Below are 22,322 nucleotides of genomic sequence, written 5' to 3' on the forward strand. Positions count from 1 at the left end.
GAATTAGTGAAAAGATTCGGAATATTTTATGATTTGTATAGTTTGTTCTTATGCTGTGCTGTAACAAAACTGTCCCAGCTGTTTACAAGCATGTTAAACGCCACAATATATTGCATGTGCCTGCTCCAACTCAGGAGCATGTAGTTCAGTGGTTGTCGTTTGTTGATGTCTTTTATATGTGTTTTTCGTAATTCATGTTGTTTTAAAATAGGCCGTTATTTTTCTCAATTGAACTGTTTCATATTTTTCAATTCATGAACTATTGTTGCCGACAATGCCGTATGTTTTTTTTTTTTCATTGTTGAAGATTATATGGTTGCCTTTATATAATTGCTCACATCCTCTACATTTGAACTGTGTGGGGTAGTTCACAGGGGCTTGTTTAGTGGGTCAGACGAGGTTTTACTGTCAATGGCGATCGCTATCCTATACTAAACAAGCCCCTGTGGATAGTTGACTCATTTGCATTAATACCAAATCTCCTTATTAAAAGTTGAGGGGTGTGTGTATTTCTTTGGAAAATTTCAAAGTTTTTCTCACAGGTCACCCAGTTTGAATAGAATATTTTGACATTTTGCTGTGCTCTTGGATTTGAGTTAAGAGCCAACCAAAGCTCACGGCCTGTTGGTGGGTAGTTGATGACTATATGGTAAGCTCTGGATGTCTTTTTGAGTATTGCATACGGTGATTTGGTGATATCTTCATGCCATGCATTGTCACATTACTTTATATAGACAGCTTATCAGTCAACCTGATCTATCAAAGTAGCTCTCCTCTACTTTTGTATAGTCAGACGAAAAACAAGATATAAACTGACTTAGCTTGGTATAAACATGTTTATTTAATATACTCATATAAATATAAAAAAGAAGATGTGGTATGATTGTCAATGAGACAACTCTGCACAAGAGACCAAAATAACACAGAAATTATCAACTATAGGTTATCGTACGGCCTTCAACAATGAGCAAAGCCCATACCGCATAGTCAGTTATAAAAGGCCCCGAAATGACAATGTAGAACAATTCAAACAAGAAAACTAACGGCCTTCTTTATGCACAAAAATTGAACGAAAAACAAAAATGTAACACATAAACAAACGACAACCACTGAATTACAGGCTTCTGACTTGGGACAGGCACATACATTTTGAATGTGGCGGGGTTAAACATGTTAGCGGGGTCCCAAATTCAAGTCAAATTGATATTTTAAAACAACATAAAAGTAAAAAAAAAATAGTTTAATAAATGTTGAAAATATTATTGTGTTTGTGAGTGGAAAACTACTTAAAATTGTAGAAATATTCAAAAGTAGCTCTCGCGTTTTTGTTCTGCGGCTACGTTTACGGAACACCAATCAAGTAATCGATCTTGACGTCATCATGACTATGGCTTCAATATTCAATGTTATAATAAAATATCATGTTCTGCTTGTCGTAGACTCAAAAAGACTTCAAGTTGGAATAGATCTACGAAGACTAAAGAACGTTCATGTGTGGTTTGGCAATTGTACATGCCCACGACACCGATGTCCAGATATTGTTCGGAAGATGTTTTGAGAAGTAACGATGCTACCGGACATGTAAAATTAAACTGTTACAGTATATTACAGAACACAAAACTGGCTATCTTTGCTGTAAATACAAGTTAAAAACCGGACATGGTTTACATTAAAGCTAAAAATCCCAATCCCACGGCATCAAATAATTTAAAAAAAAACATATGATACTACCATATACCTCTAGTAGGCAGTAAAAGTGCTATATGTACGTTTTGTTTGGGTCTAGCCCAAGAATAAGTAAGTTCAAGTCTTTTTAGAACGTTATCGGAAGGACATACTAATACAAAAACTTAGTACCAGTGTTATATGAACGTTATCGGAAGGACGTACTCCTACAAAAACTTAGTAAATGAATGTATCGGAAGAACATATTCCCACAAAAATTGAGTATCAGAGTTATATGAACGTTATCGGAAGGACATTTCATACAAAAACTTCGTACTATAGTGTTAGGGACGACATCAAAAGTTCAATGTAGGATAAAAAACTTAATTCACATAGTTTTTTCACTGACACCCCCACCCCCTCTTAACTTAATTTGGGAAAAATTGATTTACCAATAGGGATATATGTAAAAATCGATTTTAGATATAAAAAACTTGTAGAATTTTAACCCCCCACCCCCAAACTATTTGATTTAAGTTTTTTATCCTACATCGATCTTTTGATGTCCTCCCTTATATGAATATTATCGGAAGGACATACTCCTACAAAAACTTAGTATCAGTGTTAAATGAATATATCCGAAGGACATACTCCTACCAAAATTGAGTACAAGTGTTATATGAACGTAATCGGAAGGACATACTTGTATAAAGGTCATCACATGTATGAATTTTTGCATACCACACTTGTAAAGATCATAACATTCATGATTTCTCGTGTATCTATTGTCACTTAATCCTTCACTCAACACATGTACACCACTTTTGTAAATTTCATGAATTCTCGTGTGCCTATAAAAGTGACTTTTTCCACTAAATTATTTACCGATACAGGTAAATGTGCATGCAATTATTCATCACAAGTATGGGTTATAATGTCTTTACGATAATAACCGTCGGAACTAAAGCTTGTACCCATACGTCACATTTTAGGTCTTCTTTTATCAGTATGTGTTTTTGTATGTCTCAGACAATTACTGATTCTGCCAACTCTTTTTCAAAATATCACATCTTATCTTTTCAAGTATGGATTTTCATGTGTTTATTACGATTGCTTTTGTGACCAAATGCTTTACCACATACATCACATCTGTAAGGTTTTTCGCCAGTATGTGTTATCATGTGTGTACGACAAGAACTGCTTTGGACAAATTCTTTTCCACAAATATAACATGCGTAAGGTTTTTCGCCAGTATGTTTTTTCATGTGTACATTATAGTTGCTCTTGGCACTAAATTCTTTACCACATTCATCACATTTGTAAGGTTTTTCACCAGTATGTGTTCTCATGTGAATTAGACAACTATCTTTTTTGCCAAACTTTTTTTCACAAATATCACATTTGTAAGGTTTTTCGCCAGTATGTGTTCTCATGTGAGTTAGACAATTCTTTTTTCTGCGAAACTGTTTTCCACAAACATCACATCTGTAAGGTTGTTCACCAGTATGCTTTCTCATGTGAATTCGACAGGTGCTTTCTCGGTGAAACTCTTGATCACAAAAAACACATTTAAAATGTTTTTCCCCAGTATGAATTCTCATGTGTTCATTAGAGTTGCCTTTCTGACCAAATTCCTTATCACATACATCACATTTGTAAGGTTTTTCGCTAGTATGTGTTCTCATGTGAACTTTACAGTTATTTTTTTGGCAAAATTCCTTTCCACAAATATCACATTTGTAAGGTTTTCCACCAGTATGGATTTTCTTGTGTATATTATAATTGCCTTTATGACCAAATACTTTTCCACATTTATCACATTTGTAGGGTGTTTCGCCAGTATGTTTTCTCAAATGAACTTTACAGTTACTGTTTTGGACAAATCCTTTCCCACAAATATCACATTTGTAAGGTTTTTCACCAGTATGGATTTTCTTGTGTATATTATAATTGCCTTTGCTACTAAATTCTTTACAACATTCATCACATTTGTAAGGTTGTTTACCAGTAAGATTTTTCATTTGACGTAGACAAGAACTTTTTCGGTGAAACTCTTTGTCTGCAGTAGCCTCTTTACTGGACATAACTAAGTGTTACAGTCTGTTCACAGATGTGTTTTTTTTATCTACAACATACAAATACCAATTTATTTAAAGATGTTAGGTAAACTATGTAATAATTACAACTATAAGCAGTATGTATTGTGTACATACATTTGTACTAGAAGTCTGATTTTTTTTCATTTATCCCTGTTCAAAAAAGTATTAGGCCTAAGATCTTGCATGCCAGACGCGGGTTACATCTTCATAAGACTCTCAGTGATGCTCGAATAGAAAAAAGTTAAATAGCCAAATCAAGTATAAATTAGAAGAGGGTCAATAATTTTTCACAGATTTTTCCAAAATACGACTACGGTAAATAGTTTTGCTTGAGTTAAAAAAATCTTTAGGATTTACAAGAATTCAGAATTACGCCAACTGTAAGTTTAAAAATATGACTATGTTTACATTTATATCAATGATATATCATGATAACGCAGAAATGTTGACTAAAAAAAATTATATCAAGACAAAACGTTGCATAGCAGAGGCGCGTTTAGTCTATAAGAGACAAACAGTTGACACTCAAATAAAAGAAAAATAGAATTCTAAATAAATTTAAAATCTAAGAGCATTGCGTAAACAATTCCAAAATACGGCTACGGTTATAATATACACATGAGGAAGAAACCCCTTTATAATTCGAAGAATATTGCAAATACTGCAAACTGTTATTTTTAAATTTATAAAAATTAATGAATATGAATTCTTGATAATACTTTTTTAACATCCGCTATGCTCGTGTCTGTTGTGAGGTTTTAGATTTCAACAAATGTAATTTATGTGTATTAGTGGTAAATTATTAAGTTAGGGATTTCGTTACCACAAATAACTTAAAACTTGTACTTTATTCTTCCATAGCTATAAGCTTATTGACCCTTTAAATAAACTTATTCTAAATGTTAGCAATTCATCTCTGTATTTGAATATTGGTTTTATGTCCCATTTATGCCATTATGTTTTCTGGTCTGTGCGTCAGTCCGTCTGTTCGTTCGTCCGTCCATTCGTTCGTCCCGCTTCAGGTTAAAGATTGTTGGTCCAGGTAGGTTAAAGATTATGGTCGAGAAGTTTTTCATGAAGTCCAATCAGTTTTAAACTTAGTACCAATGTTCCTTTTGATATGATCTTTTTAATGCCAAATTAGAGATTATACCCCATTTTCACGGTCCACGTAACATGGAAATGATAGTGCAGATGGGGCATCCGTTTACTTAGGACACAACATTTTGTTATTGTTATAAATATAGATTTTGCTACCGTAAATTAATAGCAGACTAGACACTATTGTTATATACATATGCACTTTAATGGATCTACCATCTGTCGACGCATGTATTTTGGCGTTGAACAAGGTAATGGTTTTCTCTAACTGTTTATATGACGTCTTTCCACTGCATCCATCCATTGTATGTTGGATGTGATTGATAATTTAGTCTTGATGCACGATTTTTTTTATTTGCTTTGAAATAGCTGTCACTGACTGCGAGTCTTCTCAGATATGTACTTTTTGTTGTTGGAATGTACAAGTACCATGTCAGGTCCATGTGTTTTCTTATATGTATTTAGCCTTTTTCAACACAATTTTATAAAATTGAGAATGGACATATAGTTCGTTCATATGCTATGCTGTTACATCACTGTCCGAATTAAGGGTAGGGTTGCGATTCCGCTAACATGTTTAACCCCGCCACATTTTGTATATATTTGTCTGTATCAAGTTAGGAACCTGTAATTCAGTTGTCGTTTGTTGCTGTGTTAAACATTTGTTTTTCGTTCAGTTGTTTTTACATTAATATACATGTAGTTTTGTCGTTTGGTTTCATATTTGTGATTTTGGGGTCTTTCAAAGCCGACAATGCGGCATGGGCTTTGCGTATTGTTGAAGGCTTTACAGTGACCTATAAAGATTTGTTAATTTCGGTGTCATTTGTTCTTTTGTGCAGAGTTGTCTAATTGGCAATCATACCAAATCTGTGTTTTTCTGTTTTTTTTTTTAAATATGATGGCATACAAACCATCAAAGTTTGAAAGATATTTGTCAAACAGTTTCACAGCATTTGCGTTCAAAACGCCTTGGGCAGTTGGAGTGACGGATAGATACTGTTACTATATATATATCTATATTCAATAACATTTCAGCACAGGCACTTGTTTCTGTCAATATGTGGTTTACTATCCATACCCGTACTAAAAAATCACTCGATTTTTAATTTTAGTACGGGTATGGATAGTAAACCCCATATTGACAGAAACAAGTGCCTGTGAGTAAAGGCCCGAAAACTCGATCGTGATTCAGTTGTTTTTACTTGCTCTTGATGTAAACGTGTTATATTGGTCCTTATGGTATTTTGCTTAAAGTATATAATTTGATTCTTTTGTGGCCAAGAAACGTGACCGTGACGGCTAAAATAGAAAATAAGGATAACATGCAGTTTTTGACTTATATTTCAGAAACTAAAGTAGTTATAGTAAAATTGATAAGGAGTCAAATTATTCAACAGGTCGGCACTAATTCTGAAAAATCCGACAACCCAATGTTAAAAGCAAGATATACATGTTTAATTGAGATATATATGATTAAAGACCGTACACTTAAGTTATAGTTTGATGCAAGCGCATAGGTCATCATATATACGTCTTCAAATTTCGAAGTGTCGGCATTTAACTAAAATAAACGCAATTGAGCTAATTTTTGGTGCATCTGAAAGATAATGTAACATGTGTAAAAGCCTTTAAGAATAATACCGTAATTCAATGAACAAATAAGTTTTTCATAGAAAAATATAATATTTTTGCAGGGAAATGCATACTTAAACCCCGTGCCTACTTTGGTGAATATATATACTTTTCAATTAACCGGAAACTGTTCATGAGAGAAATGTAAAAATAGTTTCGATGAAACCTTTTCAAATTACGTCAACGAATAAATATCAGGAAATAAGTTAAAACTCAAATGAAACTAAAACAATTGATATGTTTGTACAATTCAATTGTATCTTACCTCTATATCCATAAGTTGTGTCTTTGTTTATTCACTTTGAAAAAACACACAGATTTGTCAAATTCTGGAAATTCTGGAAAACCCAAAATTGTGAGGCTGTTTATTTCATTACGTCATGTAGAAATTATGCGTATAAATATGTGACAACTTAACGAATCGAATATGTATGTTGTTTATACAGAGCAAACGCCACATTTATTTTTACTATACATACAATTCTTACTTTAAGTCAACAATATAAATTTTAGAACTGTATTTTCTTCAATTAAAGAACCTTGCTAAACTGCAAAAAAGATATGTTTTAGGAAAACAAAGTTCTCAATCCCAACTTCGAAGATATTTATAAATATCTTGATTTTGGACTACTTGGTATTTTTTGCAATTTATTTTAATGTTATGATAATGTACTTCAAAGGTTAGTTTTATTTATAGACGAGTTTAAAAAATGCAGAAAAATATAAGCTCTCTAAATATAAAAATTTCGTATATTATATTCCCGTGAAGCAATTAAAATAAGAAAAACAAAACGTGAACCTCGTTGGCAGTTTGACTGTCCGTCTGGTATATTTCGTCCCTCTTTTTTTTTTGATCTATTTATATATAGATATCCATGATTTATCCTCATTCTGTACATGGGATTTGGAAAACTGACATGTATTCTTTTAACTTTGGACCTCAATCAAAATATTTCCATAGCTTAACTCACCTGGGTCTTTATTATTTGTACCTAATGTGGATAAAAGCTTAGTCGTAGGGAGTTTTGTATGAATTAAAAAAGTGAATGGAAAAATCAGCCTATCCCACCTTTGGACATCAATTAAAAAAGTTCATTGAATTTACCCACCCGGGTCTTAAAGTCCAGATAACCTTAAGAAATTGCCTATCTTTTGTACCAAAGGTGGACAAAAACTTTGTCGTCGGGAATTTTAAATGAATTAAAGAAGGGAGTTGCTATGGACACCCTACCCCAACTTTGGACCTCAATTGAAAAACGTTCCATAACTAATTAACCCACCCGGGTCTTTTGGTTCATGCAACCTTATGCAATAACCTATCAGTTGTACCTTATGTGGACAAAACCTTTGCCACAGGGATTTTTTTTAAATTAAAGAGGGGAAGTGGTAGGGTCACCCTACCCCAAATTGGCACCTCAATTAAAAACGTAAAAACACTTTACCCATCTTGGTCGTTGGGTCCAAACAACCTCTGTACTTATTGTTGACAAAAGCTTTGCCGTAGGGAACTTTTGATAAATTAAAGGAGGGAGGTGGTAAGGGCGCACTACCTAAACTTTTAACCTCAATCAAAAACGTTTATAAACCTTACCCACATTGGTCTTTGGGTCCAGACAACCTTAAACAAAATTCCTATCATTTGAACTAAGTGTGGACAAAACCTTTGCCGTAGGGATTTTTTTTATGAATTGCAGAATAGATGAGGTGGTGTCACCCTACCATAACTTTGGACCTAAATTAAAATAGTCCCCCTTTTACCACCTGGGGGTTCGGTCAAAGCAACCATAGGCAATTGGCTATTATTGGTACCATGTGTGGATAAAAGGTTATCATAAGCTTGACTGCACGCAGGCGGATAAAGTCATGAAACTTTTTAATTAAGGTCCAAAGTTATGATAGGGTCATTTTTCCATCCCCTTCTTTAATTTATAAAAAGGGACGTGGTAGGGATACCCTACCCCAACTTTGGAGCTCAATTCAAAAAGTTCCGTACTTTTACGCACCTGGGTCTTTGGGTTCAGGCAACCTAAGGCAATTGCCTATTATTTGTAAAACTATTTATCACTGTAGACAAAAGCTTTGTCGTAGGGAATTTTTAATGAAGGAAAGAAGGGAGGTAGTAGGGTCACCCTACCAACTTTGGACCTCAATCAAAAAAGTTCCATATGAATACCCACCTAGGTCTTCACTCCTGGTCACTTTAGGAAATTGACTATCAAAAGTACCAAGTGTGGACAAAAGCTTTCCATAGGGGACTTTTTATGAATTTAAGAACGGGGTTGGAAAAGTCAGCCGACCTCAAATTTGGACATTATCAAAAAGTGCTATAACTTCACTCACCTGGGTCTCCTGGTAACTTTGATAACTATTTACACCACTGGGTCGATGCCTCTGCTGTTGGACGTTTCGTCCCCAAGGGTATCACCTGCCCAGTAGTCAGCAGTTCGGTGTTAACATGAATATCAATTATGTGGTCATTTTTATAAATTTCTTGTTTACAAAACTTTGAATTTTTCGAAAAACTAAGGATTTTTTTTTATCCCAGGCATAGATTACTATGGAACGCCAACACTGTCTTGTTATGACCATTTTCATTATATGATGTGTATTTACCTTTATATGATGTGCACTTGTCATTATAGATTCATTATTAGGGGGAGTATAATAAGTATGACATAATTATGAACATTGGCAATCATACCACAACTCAAGTTATTGTTTATAAGAACGTATACATGTGTAGATTTACGTCTTTTACTGTAAACGACAGTGTCCCCGGGAGTCAAAGCCGAAAGGTGTTGAAATTCGTTTTATGTTGTATAGTATTTGTTTCATATTTGATAGTGATAGTGTAAACTTTTAATTGACTTTAGAACTTTTGAATTGCTTTTCAAATCCCAGGAAACTGGTACAAACCCGAGGATAAAAATATCTAAACGTCCCCGCCCGGTTACACTGCTAACACTCCTCTTGATTTGAACTTTCTTGAATAGTTGATGGTCACTGGTGAAGTGTGCTGGTCTGCACCGAAGTGCGCTGAGCTGTTCAATGATGTGCGATGGTTTATATAACACATGATACCTCAATTAATTAATTATTTTCAGCTATTTCAACTTATGAGTTCAGCCTTAAGATCCATATGGAATGGACTGCATGTCCAGGAAACCTACCCATGTCAGCCTAGAACAATTCAAATCCATATGGATTGGACTGATTGCAAGGGAACATACTCATATCGGTCCGGAACAAATCTAAGCTTTTTTCAGCTATTTCAACCTATGAGTTCAGCCTTAAGATCCATATGGATTGGACTGAATGTCCTTGAAACCTATCTATATCGGCCTTGAACAATTTTGAGGTATTTCCAGCTGTTGCAACCTTATGATCCATATGGATTGGACTGAATGTCCAGGAAACATTCCCACATCGGCCTGCAAAATTCTAAGTTATTTGCAGCTATTTCAACCCATGAGTTCAGCCTTAAGATCCATACAGATTAGAGTGAATGTTCAAGAAACCTACCCATATCAGCCTGGAACAATTTTCAGCTATTTCAACCCATTAGTTCAGCCTTAAGATCCATATCGATTAGAGTGAATGTCCAGGAAACCTTCCCACATCAGCCTGAAAATAATTATAAGCTATTTTCAGCTATTTCAACCCATGAGTTCATTTAAGTGTAGGGTTCTGATATTTTGTGTGATTTGATTTGCGAGAATCTGATTCATTACTTACACTAAACTTGGTCTCTGCTTTTGAATAATCTCTTTGAACTGTTTCTGAGGCTAAATGTTATTCCTTACTATACAGCTTCTATGTATGTCTGTTTTCGTTGTAGTTCAGTGCTTTTGATGTTGATGGTTGATGTAACACCTGAGGATGTTATACACCTTATATACCACATGTACCATGGTTGATGTAACACCTGAGGATGTTATACACCTTATATACCACATGTACCATGGTTGATGTAACACCTGAGGATGTTATACACCTTATATACCAAATGTACCCTGGTTGATGTCGCCCAGGAGGATGTTATACACCTTATATACCACATGTACCCTGGTGGGTGTAACACAGGAGGCTGTTATACACCTGATAAACCACATGTACCACAAATTCAGTTATCAGCTATTTATTCTCATGGAAAAAAGAACTTGCTTGTTAAATTACCGGATGTTCAACAACAGACAAATGGATATGACTGTGGAGTGTATGCTATTGCCAACTTGGTGGAATATTGTCATAAAGAAAAACTCAACACTCAAAGACGTACGAAGTTTATTGAAAAATACATGCGACCACATTTGATATCGTGTTTGGAAAAGGGCCATTTTACACCATTTCCTCAAAATACAACATCAATTGCAGACTTTGTTAGGATTTATGCAAGAAGAATTGAGTGTAGTTGTCAGTGTGGTAAACCAGATGTTTTTGAGAACATGATTGGATGTGAAGCGAAAAGAGGACGGATAAGCTGTACTAAGTGGGTTCATCAGACATGTTCAGGAGTTTCAGAAGATTGGTACTGTGATGAACATCGCGATGCTTGAACATTGTATTATATTATTGTATTGTAGTGAATTGTGTTGTGTTGTGTTGTGTTGTGTATTGTAATTGAAATTTGTATTGTTATAAACATTTGTATTGTAATTGAAATTTGTATTTGTCATTGAAATTTGTATTGTAATTGAAATGTGTTGTATTGTGTATTGTTTATTGTGTTGTAATGTGTATTGTATTGTAATTCAAATTTATATTGTGTATTCTGTATTTAAGTTTGTGTTGTATAGTGTATTGTGTTGTATTGTGTTGTATTGTATATTGTGTTGTATTGTATATTGTGTTGTATTGTATATTGTGTTGTATTATGTATTGTAATATAATTATTCTTTGTATTGTACTTGTTAACGGTATTGTGTATTTTATTGAAATTATTATTGTGTATTGTTTATTGTATTTCTTTGTGATTCCAATATAATATTAATGTATATGCTTGTATACACATCCTTTTCAAACAAAACGAAGCCCATTTCCAGCTTTTATATGACATGTATAATCACTCAACAACTAGATAAAACAAAATTTATTGATTGTAAAGAAAACATTCCAAATTGTGATTAAAGTAATTAATGTAGGTGTGTTTTAATTTTATTGATTCTTGTCACCTTCCTTTGCCTTTATTTTAATACATTTTTTTTTTAACTTAGTTATTGCACCAAAAAGAAAAAGAAAACTTTCAATTAACTTAGTTATTAAAATCAGTAGGTAGCTAGCTAATCACTATACATTTTTATAGTTTTTAATTGAGGTTAATAATTCAATAATTAGTTTCATTAGTCAATCTGAAGACTCTAGTTCAGGGAAGCAATGCGCATGTGCAAGATCGATCGTGATTTTGCGTTATCGACTAATTAGATACGAGATTTGATAAACTGGGGGCATTATCAGTTTATTGATTTACCAGATCGGCATCGTTATTACTGTAGTCATATGCATAATTTATTTTCACATGCTATGGCAAACGAAAATATATACAACATATGACAAATAAAAGGCAGCAGAGAACAGAAATTACAGAGTATACAATAATATTATGACATTATATGTGATCTAATTTTCCAAGAGGCTCCATTTGAAGAAATGCATAGTTTTACTGTCGGAGATTTAGAATAAATTATCTAACTTGTGCCGATTTGGCCAAGAATAGTAGAATAAATATAAAATTCTATGCGCATAGATCTATACGTTGGACATGATAAAACAAAATGATATTCGTCTTCCAAAACATTCATATTGCAACATATACAAATTCTATTTTCTCTTTGAGTATTCAGATAACGACCAACTTCAACATTTAATCTAAGTGTGCCGCTACGCAATTTTGTTAATATAGATACATTACAATGAAAATCTAAGTATCTTTCAAAACCAAATACTACTTTATATCGTTTATAAATACAAAGTTTGTTACATTCTTCTAAAGCTGAAGATTCCACTGACATATTAAAACAGACTATTTTGACCGTTATGTTAATTAATCTTAATTACAAAAGGAACGGTTAGATATATGTCACCTGACTTTGAATGTTACCTTCACGCAAAAATGGACAGATTCATGCTGTGATGTTCACTTAGCAGATCGTCTGTATATTCAAGAAGGTACAGGTGCTATTTCATTACCATATCTGAGGAACTGACCTTACAAGGCCGTAACTACCCTTGAGGCAAGTGAGGCAATTGCCTCACTAAAATTTCGACACTGATTTTTTTTATGCATATTTAAAAATATAAGTCATCTGTTGTTCTGTCTCAACCTTAATTTCTATAACTTGTCATAATTCCTTTTAAACCATTCTTCCTGGATATAACTCAGCATCGCAACGGGTGATGTTTCTCGATTACATTAACCTAGTAACGATAATCATCATGGATCTCTAGTTAAAAGCAGGCTCTTGCAGAAAAGGGAAAAGCGACACTGAAGGTAAAGAAGGAATAATTCTAGTATACTAGCTTTTTTGTGAACAGAGTCTGAGTATTGCATATAACTTCATTAGAACAATAAAAAAACGATAAGTAGACTGACAAATCAAGTACAGGTCTTCGGAAGGTGGCAGTCCTGTCTGCGTATTCATTTCTCCGTTTTCACCAACTTTTGACAAATCAAGTACTGGGAATCGCAAGGGGGCAGTCCTGTCTGCGTATTCATTTCATGGATTAGTTTTTATCCATGTTTCTTTAACCTTAAAAATTTAAAGAATGTATCCCATATTCCAATTTGATATTAATGAGGAATGGTAGAACCTTCAACACAGGCTTTTGTCTTTACTTATTCGGGACTATGGACATTCGTTTCTTTATATTCGGGTTTTCGGAATCGGACACCCCAACCCCTAAATTTATAGATTCTGGAACTAAAATACCACCAACTATTTCCAGAAATAATTTGAAATTACGGACCTACATGTAAACGTCCAAAACTCCATTCCAATTCCCCTGTACCCATATCATATATACTTACTCTATAGATAGAATCATATACATGTATCTTATCTCATTCTATCCCTAGTTTGTCTACTCTTTGTCAGCATAAAAGCGAGTTTAATATTTTGTAACTGCGACTGTATGATGGTGCTTACAGGAAAGCTTTACTACCGATGCTGCTACCGAATTGCTGATGGAGTAGATTGTGCGGTCTTGCTATGCTCCATGTTCATCGTGATATGAATATCAGTAGACCAAATTATGATTCTGAAACGATTTGACTGAACCGGCCATAGGAAAATTTGGCAAACTCTACTGACTCGATGTTTGCTCTATGTTCTGGCAGCAGACTCAATTAGTGAAATTTTGATGATTATCTTGCATATGAATTTAAATAAAGTTGTTAAAAATTTGGTGTTAGTTAAAGTCTTTAAATATAAAAAAATTATTTAAAAAGTGTCCAAATTCAAAACATTATCAAACTCTCTAAAAATGCCTAGAATGCAGGATTTTGCACCATTCATTTCATACACTCCAAAAACAATTTTCGCCTCGCTTCGCTCGGCTCAATTATTTTGCCTCACTAAAATAAGATGCCTAGTTACGGCCTTGCCTTAGGTCATAAAAATAAAAGTCAATCAACACCTAGGCCATATGGTATCATAAAGTTTTACCTTAAACTATTAATCTCACCAGGCGGCAGTTAGAGACAATTTATATACCCTTAATAATCGTAATCATGTTCTGACAGTTAGGTACCATTAAAATATATGTTCAAAATGCTAGCCCTGATTGCATGCGTGTATTTACATAAATGTTTTGTGCTTAATTCAAATGCATCGGATATTGACAATTTTTGAAAGGAGGGGGAGATGGGTCGTTCAGCATTTTATTTTGATATAAAATTATATATAGTTTGGCATTTGATTACATACTTTTAATGCACAGTTCTGTCGTATATTTATTTTTGTGTCAGAAAATTCACGTTAGTAGGTAGAAAAATGATACTAAATGCGATTTTTTTGTTATACTACAATTACTATAGAAAAAAGACCCCCCCCCTCTAGACAAAAAGAAAACAATTATTGTCGTCTTGTCGAAAGCAAGGAGGTCTTTAAGATTTATGAGTGAAATAGCTGCCTACTTGGATCTTTTGACATACATCCTTCTTTTTGACAAGTTTCGCGAAAGCGATACTTAGCGATGCTAGGTTCCGTCGTCAGCATTCACGCCGACTAATTCAGCATTTAGGTTCAGTCTGTGGTTAAAGTTTTGTTTTACATCAAAATCGTTGTCAAACATAATGGAATATCGGGACATTGGGAGCTTCATTCTGTCTGCAAAAATACAGTATCCAGGGCAAAATTTTGCAAATATTTATTTTCATTTTTCCGTAGTTTACTACTAGATGGACTTCGTTTTTCCTGAACAGTTAATTTCATGTGTATTCTGATTTTGATACTTAAAAGTATAAGGTTTATAAATGAGGGTTTAGAGAATTTATTTATATAATAGTTGTTTTTCATTAAGGAAATTGTGTGCAATGAATTTTTGTCATTTTGATTCTTTTAATTTAAATTTTCTTGTTCTTGCAGATTTTCCAAATGGACCAAGGAAGACAAAGGAGACTTTTAATAAATAAAATTTTAGGAAGTTATTGTACAGTGTTTTTTATGTTGCCTGTGTTCACACAGAAGCCACATTTAGGGATCACTATGGCACTATCTGTCATCCTGCGTTAGCGTCACAAAATTTTCCTATACACTTTTCAGTATTTCTTTTAATAAAAAAAAAGAAAAATAGCAAGGAACAATCAAGATTTTGTTATACTTCAGCTTTGAAGAAGGGGGTCTGATGTTGTAGAAATGTCCATTTGTCAGAAACAAGTATTGTCGTATTAAACATATTTCTCATGAACTACTGATCATAGCCATTTGATATTTGGTATACAACCTCAGTTAAGGATCCTGTACTGTTCTTACCAATTTCATACTTATGCAGCACCTACTTATAATTTACGGACTTAGTTTATTTTTTACAGATGTGCTTTTAGTGGGATAACAGGTGTATTCTCATTGATCAGTCTCTCACAGACATCATCTTCAGTGATCTGGAAGGATTTTTCTCTATGGGCCCAGGGCCCCTCAAAATTAAATTCAAGGGGCCATTTTAAAAAATAATGGGCCATGTTGTCAAATGAATAGGCCATTTGAATTGACTACAGTGAAAAAAGTAAAAAGTGTATATCTCGGCAAAGAGATGGTGGTACTTACCTTGATAAACAGTACAAAAAAAAAACCCAAACATGACAATACAAACTTAAAAGACAGTTCATGAACTGATTTTCATTACATATATATACATGAATGAGGGTCGGGAGGGTGGGAATAAAAATCTTTAGCCTTAGTTTAAACAAGGTGTTCGCTGCTGCCAGTTATTATTTTGAATGCTGAAACTGCCGATGAACATAAGGCAGTGTTGGTTATATATTTAAACAAAGACAGGTTTGGGAAAACTAACCACAGTTTATTAAGTATGCATGTAATTATTTCAATTATACAATAATTGAACATAATACTAAATGAATTAAGGCAAATACAAAATGTAAGTAATGCATGAATACAAAAGATAAATGATGTGTAATAAAAACTGTGGTTCTCCAAAATAGAAATCCAAACCTGTATTTAGAGGTAGGGGAATAGTGTATAAATATTTGTACTCAGAAAAATAAAACTAAGATTATGATGATATTGAAAATTTTATGATTAGAAAACCATTTTATACCATTTTTGGAAGTGCTTTTGCAAAGACATTCATAACAGTCTGTCGGTGAGTGAAAGAAGGATCTAAAGCTGTCAAAAGATTTCAAGACCCCCTTAACATAAAATTGTCCATATTTTGAGTTAGAGCTGATGAAGTTTTCTATAATTTTGATATAATTTGTCCCAAAAGTAGTACAACACACTGTAAAAATATTATTGAGAAAGCACAGGTGGGATTTTTTTAATTTTCATTTATTGTCTAAAAGAAATGCACTACGAAATAACTGTGTACTCGGACCCTATGTTACATCCATCAGAGTACCTATGGTTTTATGTGTATAACACCCTCCTATGTTAAATCCATCAGAGCACCTATAGTTTTATATGTATTACACCCACCTATGTTACATCCACCAGAGTTCCTATAGTATTATGTGTATTACAACCTCCTATGTTTAATCCATCAGAGTACCTATATATAGTATTAAAATGTATGTGTATTACAACCTCCTATGTTAAATCCATTAAAATACCTATGGTATTATGGGTATTACACTCTCCTACGTTAGGTGGCAGGTACCAGTTTTGGTGTACCAGAACATGTGTCCCACGCAGAAATTTTGTTATAGTTAATTATTGAGGTATATAATTGCATCATGTCACATGTGGACTGAAAAAAATAAATGAATGTAAATTCTAGGCTATTGTACTACACAAGTAAGTAGTTGCATACACAGGTTGGGGATTTCCTTCACATATAGGTCCAATCAGATGTCAAAATTGTGGTCTCCTCACTTGACGGCATCCAATCAAAGTGGGGGAAAAATTCAGTTTTATGTAAACAAAAATATCTTGAGATTTTGATGGTAAGGATAGGTTCGGACAAGGCTCTAAATCACTGAATATCCTTTCTCTCTTGAATTTTGGCTAAAATTCTTGTCGGCTTTTAGCAGGATTTTGCAGGTGAGGATTAGATTGGTATCAGAGCATCACATTTTTTGCCTTATTTGCAATGCATTTATAAATTTTTAAATTTCCACGCTGGACTGACACCCAAATTTAAAGGTTTTCTATATATTAACATAAGCACGCACACATCTTAGTTCCTTGAAACCATACATTTTATTTGTATATAAGCTTGAATGAATTTTCAAGATAATAAAATCATAAATCCATGAAATTCTAAAGATTTATTGTAAAATAACTGGTTTCTGCCACCTTACATCCACCAGATTACCTATGGTTTAATATGTATTACACCCATCTAAATTACATCCATCAGAGTACCTTTAGTATTATATGTATTACACCCTCTTATGTTAAATCCATCAGAGTACCCATAGTTTTTAAATCTATTGATGTAAGCTCCTTTCGATTTTCATAAATTTCTTATATGACATTGAGAGTTAATTGAACTTTCTTTGTTTATAGTCTGACAACAGATTTACTAAACTTAAGTATTGCAAAACAGCACAGTGTATTGCACAACGAAATCTTTAATTGAATAAACATTTGAAACTTCAATTCATATAACCAATTTCTAGTTCTTTGACTACTTTTATTTAGAAACCTATAATATGTCAAATGTTAAATAAAAATCCAAATTCAAACCAGTATCAAGCTTGAATATGGTGTGCATATTTGCCCCAACTGTTCAGGTTTGGACCTCTGCAGCGCCTCCAGCTGCACTCAGCAAAGCACTTTATTATGTTTTTCTAAAAAAAAAAAGGGAACAGCAGTGCTAGTTGATATATGCTTTCATAGCAGTTATGTAAGTTTATTTAAACCGTAAATTTGAATGCATATTTGGTCTCATCAGTCAGGGAATGCATCAAATTTACAGTTTGAGGGAAAATAAAATAGAAATCCGACTTATCCCTGAGACCTTCCTGGTTCTATATGCTTGTAAATGTATAATATATACAGCACTTCTAAAAAATCATCATACATCTTTTTAAAGAATATAAAAAGCCAAACGATGGTGTTTTTATCAATACAGCATATTCAAAATTTAGAGTGATGTACCATTTGTTGAAAATAACACTTAAATTCTATCAACAACATTTACTACATTTTTTATTTATCTTAATAATGCAGGGTCTTACAAAACGTAATTGTGAACTGAACCAGGAAAGTTTCGACCTGCCAGATAGTTAAAATTGCACGCCATGCAAAATACAAAGCAAACTGATGTATCATGCAGTCAATCAGTACTAGAACTATAGATTGTACAACAATAATTACATTAAAAATGTTTTGATTTTAAGCTTTAATAAAATATATTATGATAGCATTTGTTAAAATGCTTTAATTTCAGTGTTACTGATATAACACACCCATCTGGCATAGTACACACTTATAAACCTAATATGTTTGATGAATTATGTTGAAATCCATTATCTTTAGCCATCTTCGGATTGCAAAATAGCAGAACACAATATGTCTTAATCTTCAATCAAATAGTTATACAAACTTTGAGACTGGAATGCAACTCAAATATAATCTATAATTTATCATTTATCAGATGCCTATATATGAATGTTTCTTTTATTAGTAAATATTGAATTTTGATGATTTTTTTTAATTGAATTTAACAACTCTAAGTATCAAAAGTGATGTAGTAAAAATATCACTGTAGATTGTAACAAACATGTCAATTTCAGATAAAATGCAAATCCAAAGACAGACATTCGCAATCGGGCAAGCATTCTGTGATTAATATAAGATGTTGACATTTGACAATTGAAAAAGAGAGAAAATGACTCTTAAAACATGCTAAAGAAAGGACAGTAACTCATGCCTAGACAAAAGAAAAATGAATTTTACGGAAAAAAATGAAATCCAATCATCAATGCACAGAGGGAGAGAAACATGTATAGTATATTATACTCTTCTATTGTGTGCTGGTGGTTTGTACCACATGATTGTGTAAATGTCTCGTGTGGTAAGAGCCATAGATTCTTTATCACTACTGGCTAGCCTGCTTTGTAGTTGAAAAGACAGCAGAGTGTGTAAGTCTTTCTGTCAGTACATAGCCTTTACACTATTCAAGACTTCTACAATGCTTTCATGCGACAGCACATTGTAACTAGAATCTTGCATCCTAGGCAAAATTGAATTGCGTGAATGAGGACATACGTCATACAGGTGACCCTTTCAGTTTTTTTATTATATTTTTTTTATTCCTGCTCAAAGGAAGGACCAGCAATGCGAATGTTTAAATCATCTTCTCCAAATCATGGAAATTATATGTTGTGCCTAATTCATTAGCAGCTGTTTTTTGCTTACAGTGTAGAAAAGATATGAATAAACTGCGAATTTACAAGCTTAAGGTCTATTGTACAACAGACATATGCAAACAAATGAATTCTATAATGAGAAGAAAGCTGAAATTGTAAGATGAAGAAACATCATATATAGGCATGTGATTTATGTGGAAAGATGTTCGAAATAGGTCATTCCTGAAAATCCACCAAAGGACACATACTTAAAACTAGAGTCTCTAAAGAGCCTGTGTCGCTCACCTTGGTCTATGTGTATATTAAACATTGTACAATGTACACAGATGGATTCATGACATAATTGTGTTTTGGTGATGGTGGTGTGTTTGTAGATCTTACTTTACTTAACATTCTTGCTGCTTACAATTATCTCTTTTTATAACAGTAGTTTCTGTGGAAAATGTTACTGAAAATCTACAAATTTTATGAAATTTGTTAAAATTTTACTATGAAGGGCAATAACTCCTTAGTGGGTCAATTGACAATTTTGGTAATGTTGACTTATTTTTAGTTCTTACTTTGCTGTACATTATTGCTGTTTACAGTTTATCTATATCTATAATAATATTCAAGATAATAACAAAAAAACAGCCAAATTTCCTCAAAAATTACCAATTCAGAGGCAGCAATATAAAAACCGATTATCAGATTCATCTGAAAATTCCAGGGCAAATAGATCTTGACCTGAGCAACAATTTTACTTCCTGTCAGATTTGCTCTAAATGCTTTGGTTTTTGATTTGTATGCCAAAATCTGCATTTTAGCCCCATGTTCTATTTTTAGCCATGGAGGCCATCTTGGTTTGTTGGCCGAGTTACCGGACACAATTTTTTAAACTAGATACCCCAAAGATGATTATGGCCAAGTTTGGTTAAATTTGGCACAGTAGTTTCAGAGGAGAAGATTTTTCTAAAAGATTACTAAGATTTACGAAAAATGGTTAAAAATTGACTATAAAGGGCAATAACTCCTTAAGTGGTCAACTGACCATTTTGGTCGTGTTGACTTATTTGTAGATCTTACTTTGCTGAACATTATTGCTGCTTACAGTTTATCTCTATCTATAATAATATTCAAGATAATAACCAAAAACAGTAAAATTTCCTCAAAAATACTAATTCAGGGGCAGCAACCTAACAACAGAATGTCGGATTCATCTGAAAATTTCAGGGCAGGTAGATCTTAACTGCTATTTAAATTGGCAATGATGATTGTGGCCAAGTTTGGTTAAATGACTTTTACTTAGGAAAATAGGTGAAGCAGAAGAGCAAAAAAATGTTCCTTTAGCTGCTGCCAACAAAGTGTTATTCAAGCACATGTGGATACAAAAAATCTTCCTCAAATTATAAAACAATATGTTGCATCATTAATACTGATGATATCTATAAACAATAACAGTAACAGCTTTAAAAGTCATTTAAGATGCACTGAGGAGCAGTACAACAATCATTAATTATTTTTTTTGTAGTTACTAATAACACCAAATATCTATCTTTGTTTTTCAAAGACATAATCAAAGTACTATTTCAAGTAAATAGGATATTTCAGTCTGCACCAAAAAAAATCAACTTTTAGTCAAGGACAAATATTTAGACATTTGGCGTAGATGTTTAAATAAAGTTTTGCAAAAATCTAATGGTTTAAATAAAGTTTAATTAGTTCATTTGTTGGCAGCATGTGACAACAATAGACTTGGTTGAAGAATGAATGAGAACATAAGGTGCAAAACTACACTAACATATTATATCTCACTTGAAACTGCAATTCATTATTAAAAGCATCATTTAACCTGGGTATCAAGATCATCGTAACGCAGTGCAATTCAAGAAATAACACCAATACAAGAAAATACTGTATTGCTGTTATTTTATATGATGATCTTTGTCTATAGTTTCATATATGGGATTGTCTAAATAAAAGTATGAATAATACAGAAAAAGTCACTTAAAGACCAGCATTTTTAGAAGGAAGCACTTAGATAACACAAGTTTAAAAAGATGTTGTTAACAGTCAGATAAAAACTTGACCTTGTCCATTGCCAAAACATAAGTATTTACAGATGTATACAGTCGGCCAACATTAAGTTCTGCAAAAATCTAATGGTTTGAATTAAGTTTAATTAATTTATTTTCGGGCATGTGACTACAATAGTCTTGGTTGAAGAATGAATGAGAACATAAGGTACACTATAACATTTTATATCTCTTTGAAACAGCAATTCATTATTAAAAGCATCATTTAATCAGGGTATCAAGATCATCGTAATGCAATGCAACGCAAGAAATAACACCAATACAAGAGAATACTCATTTGCTGTTATTTAATATGATGATCTTTGTCTATAGTTTCATACATGGGATTGTCTAAAATAAAAGTATGAATAATACAGACAAAGTCACTTAAAGACAAGCATTTCTCTATCATACACCAAAATGACAGAAACCAGCAGTGTTTGGCATAAGTCCTGAACCAGAAAAATGGGAAATAAAACAGACAGAAATATGAATTGCTGCAAAAAACTGTACACAATTTCATACTGTACTTGATGTATGATTGGATAAGCAAAACAATTAGTCAATTAACCTATCGAACAACAAAAGCTTGAAAGAGAGCAACAGTAGGTGGACTTAATATACCTTTTATTAAAAGGGAGAGAAGCAATGAAAGTTAAAATTTCAAGTAGACCATTAAAAAAGCTCAATTGTTAAAAAACAGATCATTTATATTGCTAAAAGAACATATATGCTTATATATCTTCCTAAAGGACAATTTGCGAATGGTTATTTTCTGAC

At 33.1% G+C, this 22,322-nt stretch overlaps 1 protein-coding gene across 1 annotated transcript; it reads right to left on the minus strand.

Annotated features, from left to right (window-relative positions):
- Positions 1 to 1,385: 1,385 nt before the first annotated feature.
- On the minus strand, positions 1,386 to 21,092 carry LOC143073741 (uncharacterized). Its single transcript, XM_076249500.1, has 4 exons — positions 8,841 to 21,092; positions 6,766 to 6,838; positions 3,144 to 3,790; positions 1,386 to 1,391 (listed from the first exon to the last, which is right to left on the minus strand). Exons 3-4 carry the CDS (start codon positions 3,747 to 3,749, stop codon positions 1,386 to 1,388), a joined length of 612 nt encoding a protein of 203 aa, XP_076105615.1. The 5' UTR covers positions 3,750 to 3,790; positions 6,766 to 6,838; positions 8,841 to 21,092.
- Positions 21,093 to 22,322: the final 1,230 nt, after the last annotated feature.

The sequence above is a fragment of the Mytilus galloprovincialis genome, chromosome 4 (genome assembly GCF_965363235.1).
Source record: "Mytilus galloprovincialis chromosome 4, xbMytGall1.hap1.1, whole genome shotgun sequence".
Lineage (NCBI taxonomy): Eukaryota > Metazoa > Mollusca > Bivalvia > Mytilida > Mytilidae > Mytilus > Mytilus galloprovincialis.

Bases quoted from the DNA above. Each gene is read 5' to 3' on its own strand.
- LOC143073741 (XM_076249500.1), bottom strand. From the start codon at position 3,749: ATGTCCAGTAAAGAGGCTACTGCAGACAAAGAGTTTCACCGAAAAAGT.